General features: G+C 38.1%; 1 protein-coding gene across 1 annotated transcript in view; it reads left to right on the top strand.

Moving 5' to 3' along the window:
- Positions 1-744: 744 nt before the first annotated feature.
- CCDC172 (coiled-coil domain containing 172) overlaps positions 745-9,029 on the top strand; it is a gene marked incomplete at its 3' end in the record, with an annotated part of 34,995 nt that continues 26,710 nt past the window's right edge. The window contains exons 1-5 of the mRNA XM_084634895.1: positions 745-824; positions 2,137-2,222; positions 5,927-6,043; positions 7,109-7,274; positions 8,245-8,346. Of these exons, the coding sequence (XP_084491021.1) occupies positions 746-824; positions 2,137-2,222; positions 5,927-6,043; positions 7,109-7,274; positions 8,245-8,346 (550 nt within the window). The 5' untranslated portion in view covers position 745. The remainder of the gene's footprint in view (positions 825-2,136; positions 2,223-5,926; positions 6,044-7,108; positions 7,275-8,244; positions 8,347-9,029) is intronic.

Genomic DNA, 9,029 nt, shown 5'->3' with positions numbered 1-9,029 from the left:
TCATAGTTTCCATTTTTCCTTTGGCCTTTGGGTAGGAAGCTTCGCTACTAAAACACTTTCCTAAATTCACCCTTGTGAACTCTTCCCTCTGTTTCACTTTGCACCAATTTTAAAAAAAAATCCTTTCAGTTTTACATAAGATGGGTCAGGTTCATGTTTTCAAGTTTCATCAGAGCCTTATTTTGTTTAACAGTAGCTTGACTATAACATAACGTTTTGCTGAAGTTCTGTTTCATCCCATTAACTTTGAAATGTTGTGCAACCATGACTACCACCCCTCCCTCTATGTGTTAAGATTACCTTCTGCCCCACCCCCAATCCAATCTTCTCCACCAGCAGTTCCCCCGCTAACTCCCCCGCTCTCTCCATCCAATCTCTATTCCCTCTACTGCCCCCCAAAACCACCAGTCTCCCCTATCCAGCCACCTGTACTACTGGGCTCCTCTTTTCCCACCCCTCAACCCAGCTTCCTTCCTCTGCTCTAACCTCAGGCTTCCCCACCTGATGGGCTGGTTCTGCGGCTTCTCCTCGGCTGCACAAACCCCAGTACAGAGGTAGGAACTGAGGTGGTCAGGTGGGGAGGGGGAGTAGGTGTGACGGACTGAGCACAAGGCTGCTGCTAAAGGGGGAGGAGTCAGGCTCCGTGAAGAGCTCCCTACCCCCCTGTGAGGGGCCTCTGAAGTGGTGAATAAGCCTCCCAGGGACAGGGAAATAACCCCAAGTCCTGCCCCCCAAGGAGACAGAAATGAGCCTGGATTCGCTGTTCCAGCAAATCCTCCTCACGGAGCAGCAAGCAGAGGAGAGGCGGCGCCTCATGCACCAAGGTCAGCCACACAGCTGCCATCTCATGCCTGGTGCAGCAATGATGGCCTGTGGTCACATGACTCCCTGGCTCCCATAGAGCCCTGAAGGGCAGTGTGGTGGTTCCCCCATCTCGTGGTGGGGGTGATGGTTTCAAGCAAGGCCAGTAAATCTTGGCTGAGCCTTTCCCCTGGAGTATATAGACTCCTAGATTATAAGGCCAGAAGGGACCTTCAGAGTCTCTAGTCTCACCTGTATAATACAGGCCAGAGTTACCCAGTCACTCCTGTATTGAGCCCAATAACTCGAGTTCCTGCCTCTCTCACCACCTCCTGTTTCAATAGTTATAGTGAACTCCATAGGGCCTCAGGACAGCCCTGTGATAGACACATGTGGGCTTGCTTTGAAAGAGCCTACCTCCCTTCTCCTGTGTTTGAATACAGCAGGGTCAGGCTTGTATCATCCTCACGCACAGCCTTGCCAACAAATAATTTTTTATCACGAGAGTCATGATATTTGTTGTTATTCCTAAAGCCCCAATTCCTGGAATCATGTTATTACAAGCAAATCTCAGTGCTCGCTCGTTTTTGTTGTTGTTGTTGTTTTGTTTTGTTTTTAAAGAGTACATTTCTACCCTCCTGATGATGGAGGAAAGATTAAAAACAAACCCAAAGGCTCAAAACCAGAAGGCGAATAAAAAGGACCTGCTATTTTTTTTAATCTCATGATTTTTAAGCTGACCTCATAATATTGGTGGGGGCTAAATCATGATTTTGTAAATGCTTGGGTCTGGCAATACTGCAGTCTAGACCTGTAGTTTGAACTCTACAAAATCTGCTTTCAGGAAATGTAATTGCTTGGAGTGCAGTGGGAACTTTAGGAAGTTTGTCCAAGATTCACATAAAACCACCAGCAGATTTAGAAATAGAACCCCTGTATCTTGTCTCCCTGCCTGTTGTTTTAATCAGTAGGTCATGGTGTAGCAGAGTATCAACAAGGTACTTTACTATACAGTAAAACAGGTAACCCTTAATTTAAATCAAATTTCCAAAGATAGCTATCTGAATTATCTATGCAAAGGTCATGTTTGTCCACCCTAAAGTAGTAATTAGGCACTCGTTTGTTTGCAACTGAATGTCGATTTCCGCTTCTAGTAACTGATGGCAGTGACAGTAGCTATTATAGGAAAACCGATGTGTTTAGAAGTCTAGCAATTATATGTCTCTACTGAAGTCATCTTTCTACACCACTCTATCTTGCAAGCAACAAATTGTTAAAAGAATCTCACTTTCACAAATTGATTTCATGTGTTTAAAGTTTCATTTTGTATTGCAGTTAAATTAGACATAAACAGAAGTCATGAAAAAATTAAGCAAACAACAGAAGAACTGAATGAAGCAAAAATAAAATTAGAAACTAAGGTAGAGTAGTAATACTTATAGTATGTTAATTATTGTTATTGGTAAATGGGCTGTAATTTTAATAAATTGTTCATGAACACTTTGAAGCACTACACTTCACGTAGTGTTAATCTTATCATAGTGTTTGCTTTATGTATGTATTTGTAGGCATTTCTATAGTGCTCATCGCCATAGTATCTGAACACGTCACAAGAGCATCGGCCTGCCATTTTGATCCTAGTCCTATAAGGCTCACCATTCAGACTGACCCCTGAGATTGCATGGAGCCCCAGGGGCCTCAGTAGGATTCCAGATGGGCTCAGGGGTCTAATCTGGTTCCTTTTACAAGCTTGGGGTCTTGATGTAGAAGGTAGAACACTCCTTCCTTCTCCTTTATTACCACTCTAAGATACATGGAGTTCGTTCACATACGCGCTTCACTGTCCACTTCCATTCAATGACGGCCGTATCTAGAGTGCACTGAAGTAAATTACAAGAGTCCCAGAATTGACTTTAGTGAGCTTTGGATCAGGCCTTAAGAGTTTCCACCTCATCCACACATCAGCAATTCTATTTGTGTTACTCACCGTCTAGCATGTACAAAGAGTGCACTTATAGTTTGGCTAGTGCCATTGTAGACAGAACCACCTTTCTAGCCAGACCAGTTAGTATTCTACCACTCACTCTTTTACATTTTCTAATCCCTTTTTCCATATAGTAGATGTGGAGCCTTGTTTTGAGACATGTACTCCCTCTTTATACTCTCAGTTTTGTCAGTACTAATAATTGTGGGTGAAATTGATGTTCGACACCCACTTGTTTGTGCCTGTAAATAAGGTCTAAATGATGTCACCTGTGCTCTTAAATATCTGCACCTACAAAATTGTAGGTGCATAGTAAGGAGGCAGACAGAGGCTCCTTTTAGAGTCAGGCCTATGCTATCTCTAGTATTCTACCTATAAAATAACAGAAATATGTTAGAGATAAATCTTGCAATCTTCTGGATTGTGCTTTGTGCCCCTTTTGACTTTTACTACCAGACTCCTAATTTTACCAACACTTATTATACTACTAATTCATTTGGTGAGGTGAATTAATGGTTTGGTGGTAATACCTATCTCTTCAAAAATTTAGGCTGTTGTGTGGTTTGCCAGTGCATTTGTTCTACATATGCACTTCAATGCTACTTTGACAGGTGCTATAGAAACCCCTAAAATAGATTAAGGTATGTTAGAGGGGGGAAAAGAATCCACAGAATTGTTTAGAAATATTTACTAGTTACAAATTTAGATCTTGATTCTGCAAACAGTTAAACATATGCATGTCAACAGCCCCATTGACTTCAATGGGACTAATGTGCATAACGGTTTCATAGATCAGAACCCAATATGGATCTACAATAGGAAGTGGTCTTTAATCAATACAAGGTTGGAATGTGTGATATTTGCTAGGTAACCAACCCCCTGTAGTCCTGCTTATAAAATTAATTTATGAGAATCACAATTTTATTTGTAAAAAGAAAAGGAGTACTTGTGGCACCTTAGAGACTAACAAATTTATTTGAGCATAAGCTTTCGTGAGCTACAGCTCACTTCATCGGATGCATTCACTAATTTGTTACTGATTAATTCTGGTTTATAATTGTGGTTTGTATGGTAGGTATCAGAGGACTCAAAAGTAAAACAATTGCTGTACATGACTACTGGAGAAAGGTGAAGATGCAATCCTAATTGATTCCATTGTCTTTTATACATCAAAAATTAATTATATTCTTACCAATGTGTACAATAGTAGATTTTACTTGCTTGTTTAGTTTGAAATTAATTCATTTATCAAAAGGAGATGATGCAGGCAATAAAGGAAATGCCAAAATGCATTATTTCAATCAAATAATATTTCAATATAAAGATTATACATTGACTAGTGAGATTATTTACATTGTCAATTATTTTTCAATACCTAAAATTTAGCTTATTCTACAAATTCTCAATGTATCTACTGCAATTAATATAATCAAACTACTACTAAGAAATAATATAATACTAAAGTCCTCCTTCAAATAACTGTATGTCATTTCTTCCCTCTCCCCCGGCTGCATCCCAACCCAAGCCTAAATAAGTAGATGAGCCTTAGAGTTCAAAAATGTTTTGACATCTATTTCACAGAGACTGCTTGTGGTCAAGGGAATGCTCATAGGAAATATTAATTTTTTTCTGTTCTGTAAAACCAGGTAGCATGTAATTAGAACTTGATTTATAGCATTTTGCCTTTCATGGCTCAATGATTTCTTTAAAAAAATTTACTGCAAAGTAATAGATTATGAAGGCACTTTGGGGTTGGAGAAACTACAATATGCCTGGTTATATTCAGTAATATAAACACAGAAGCACAATATTAGTAACTTGCTTTGAATCAGTACTTAACAATAAATTATCCCAAAGCTCTTGATATTGGAGGAACAAGCTCCCTGACACCTTCACTAAAATATGGTTGGTATGTGAGGAGAAAATCTGGCCCATTGTTTTCTTTTCTAAATTCTCCTAATTTTGCCCGAGCTACATTACTGTTGACACTACCACCATTCTCTCTGTTATTCAGGCATATCATCTTGACAGTACCCTTTCTCAACCTGTTTATGTAGACAGTTTCTAAATCTTGTTACTTCTTCTTCCATAATATCTCTAATATTTGGCCTTTTCTTGCCATCCACACCACTGAAACTATCATATAGACTCTCACCATATTTCCTCTTGACTACTGCAATCCCATACTCTGTGGGCTTCCTGACAGCCACTTTGCTCCCTTGTCATCCCCTCTCTTTGAGTCCCTTCATTGGCTCCACTCACCATCACATCAGATACAAGCTTCTGGTGCTTGCCTTTAATATCCTTCAATAACTTAGTTGCTCCCTACTTATCTGCTCCTGTATCTTATCATATTCTTTCCCCCTATGCTTGCTTAGTTTTAAATTTCCAACCATGGTTGTGCTGCAAAATCTGGAAGAATTCTCCTTGAGTGGTATGCACAAATTAGTTGAGCAGCCTACCTCATCAGTTGAAGTACTGTTTAAAAAAATTAAATCCAAAAATACAAATGTGTGCAGAAGGAAGGTTTTTAGTTTATTTGGGGTTTTATAGTAGAACTGTCTTCAGCCCAAAGCTTGGTCCCTTCATTACTCTCCTCTGCCTGATAGTTCTCACAGTCAAACTGGGAAAATTTATGAGACCATTAATCCCTACTTCATCGTCAATAGTAGAAGAGGCACAGGGTAATAGCTAGCATAAATAGCTCTCTATGGCTAACCACAGACATTCAGAGAAGAGCACAATAACTTTGGGGTTTTGTCCCTTTGAAGTTAATCTATGCCTGACTTAATGATATCTGGTTAGATAGAGAAAAACTCACCCCTATGTTAAGCTATTTAAAAGATTGTATGCTCTGTTGAGTCTCTCTCCATTCCAAATGAAAAATTTTCTGGCTAAAAATGAGAGTTAAGGACTCCATTCTCTATATTGGGAACAGCACTGAGTTTAGCCTCTAAAGAGGAGAGACTGCTATGAAGAATTGTGTTTAGATTGCAAGCTAAAGAGAAAAGGAGACCCATTAAGCTTCCATGGTCCAGCAGCTATGCAGACTTTTTTTTCTGGATAGGGCACTTTATGTGCAAGACCTATCCATCATGTGTACTTATTTTTATCACCAATAATCTTTTCTTCTCTTTGAAGGTTCAACAGCTGTCTGAAAAGCTCTTCTACTTACAACTTTTGAAGAAACGTGAAGACATCTTAGAGAAAAAGAAAGTTGAACTTATGAATCAAAGGAGTATTTTTCTCAAAATCTTTGTATGTTTCCAGTTATACTATTTAGGGGAGTTCAGTTTTACAAAATACTGTATGACTACAGTCAGATTTATATTTTGAAAAAAACTGGACACTAATTAAGTATGAAAATCTGAATGATTAAAATTTGTTTTGGTTCTAACAAATTAGAACACAAAAATTCAGACTCTCACTCCAAACTTTAATCCATGATTTTAGATAATCTACCTCCTGGATTACCTTTAAAAACTTTTCAGTTGTCTTTACAATTTAGTAGTATTACTGCAGTGTCTAGCATATTCCCCTTCTGACATATAGGACAGAATAGGAATACTGTAAATATTATAGTAATGCTACTTAGCAATAAAGGCAAAATTCCTATCCTCTGATGGAACGTGAATTTGATATCAGCTGTATCCAGTTAGATTTGATACATGGGTTATCTCTTCTTGTTTACAAGGGAATTCACTTTTTACTTAAATTAGTATTCAGATAAGAGCTTTGAATGGAATTTAATCTTGTAATTGACTATATGAATGTATTTTTCTATGAGTTAAAGTTTTCCTTGAAAAAGCAAATACTTTAAATTTGGGACCTACTTCTAAAAGGCACTGAGAAACTCCATATTCCAGACTCCCTAACAGAGTCAGCTCTCTTAGGCTATATTTTGGGAGCTTAAATAGTGCAGTGGCCTTGTCCTGGACTTCTGCAAAGGGATGAATTTCACCCTTAATGAGCAATTTAAAGAACCAAAAATAATGGCCATTTTGTGCCATTGATTTTAAGCAGAACTCTCCATTGATTTCAACACATGCTTAAAAATTGATAGCATAATGTGGCCTCTAACACTAATGATACAGCACTATTATTATAGAACACACTCCTTTCATTTTGTCACAAGAGCAAAACAGTAAGATTAATGCAACAGAAGTAATGATGGAGAGCTAGACCATTTCCCTGTTTTTCCAGGTTACAAAATAGAATACATACTGATTTTACATAGTTATAAGGGGACAAAACTGTATTTCACCTCGATTATTTTAACAAGGATTCTATTTTTCTCTATGTATTTTTTTCCCACCTTTTTAGTCAGATACAAAGAGGAAAATGATTGAAGAAGAGGAGAATTTTATTAAGGAAATCACAGATTTTAACAATGAGTATGGACTAACATGTAACAGAGAGCTTTTGATTAGGAAAAAAGTCAAGACTGAAATATGTGATTTAGAAACTAAGGCAAATATTTTGAAAAACGGTATGTCTTATGTCAAACTATTTTATCTTGGATTGCTAGAGAATACAAATGACTAAAACATAACTGAGTAAAGCAATAGCTTTAAACCTATTGTCTTCCTAGCTGGATATTTCTCTTCGGGCTAGATTGTAAGACATGATCTGCCCTGAATAAGGGACAGTGTGTTGGTGTGGCTATATTGCCCAGTACACTCTCTCCCACTCATTTGTGCTATGCAGGGAAGTACAAGCTCTGCGATACCTGCATCTACTCCTGCACAGCTATCCAGGAGGTCATAGCCAACAGAGAAGTATAGGGGGGTGCACGTTGCATTACCATGTTAAATGGACCACATAAATCCTCAATGATTATTGACCACCTAGCTCTGAATCCTACAAGCCCTCCTAAATTCAACGGGAGTTACATGCACAGGTGCCTCATGAGATTGGTCCTTTATAGTTATTGTCTCAAACAGGATCCTATGACCCTTTGAGCTCAAATACAGAATATAAGATCATAGCAGGTAGTCTAACCACGGCATTTCCTGTTCCTCTTCCTTGCTGACTGGGCAATCATTCTTTGTGCTAGCCACAGACCACACGAGTAACAAAGGCAATGGCTACTTGGACCGTTTCAGTTCCTATTTCTCCAGGTGAACCCAACTCACCCATCTGGCGATAAAGTCCAGAGTTCCAGGAACATGAATAGCCAACAGGGGTAAAAAAATTTCTCTGCAGACAGTTTGACTTGACAGACTTAATTCATCATGCACCTGTTCCTTGTATTCCCTCTTTGTAGATACATATAATTCTAATAGAGTTGTCCATATGTAATTTCTTGTACACCAGGTTTTATAAGTCTAATTGTATTTTTAGCCTAATGTCCTTTTAGAATATCCAAAGACGGTTACAAGTAATTAAAGAGTATTTAAGATTATACCATCAAGATTAAAACTGTAATACATTTTAACTTAAAATATATTTCTTCTTAGAAATGGAGTCAATGGAACATGAAAATGTTCAGTTAAATGCACTCCAGCTGCAGAAGAATGAATTAAAGCAGGATTTATTTACTCTCCAGAGCAAACTCAAAGGTATTTAATGTGTTTGATAATCACTTATTATGATAATCATTTGTGATTTGACAAACATATTTGACAAATAGTTCCCCTCAGATATTTTTTCAGAAGTATGATTGTCCCAATGACTATTCATTGTCTTAATGAAAGATATGAACTGTTACTTAGAATGACAATGGATAGTCACGGGGACAGGGAAAGAGAGTTAGAATGGATGTATAGCTTGGTATTTAGGGACTCGCCTGTGGGGAGGGACACCCAAGTCCCTTCTCCAGTGATAATTTTTTAAAAGTAGAACACAGCTTCAAGAGAAGAGATTGAAAAAAAACGCATACTAGAATATCCATAGCCCAGTGATAGTAGTGCACTACTCTTCTGAAATGTGGGAGACCCCAACTAAAATCTCTTCTCCACATCAGGCAGTGGGAAGAATTGAACCTAGGTCTCCCACATCCCAGGGGAGTGCCCTTATCACTGCGGTAAAACACATACATTTATAAAAATTTTCAAACTTAGATTCACCAAACAATTTTTTTAAATGTCGTTTTTGGTTTGACCGAAAACTTTTTCTTGAAAACCAAAAAAAGCCATTGTTCATCTAGCTTTAATGATAAGCTGTTTATCCTGCTAATCTTTTCAGATATAATACTGCATTGATTTAGAATGAGGACATGAGATATATATATTTGTGTGTGTGT

This window comes from Lepidochelys olivacea (assembly GCF_965140295.1).
Source record: "Lepidochelys olivacea isolate rLepOli2 genome assembly, chromosome: 7".
NCBI classification, from domain to species: domain Eukaryota; kingdom Metazoa; phylum Chordata; order Testudines; family Cheloniidae; genus Lepidochelys; species Lepidochelys olivacea.
The sequence above is the reverse complement of the archived record's forward strand: the minus strand, read 5'-3'. Positions and strand labels throughout refer to the sequence as shown.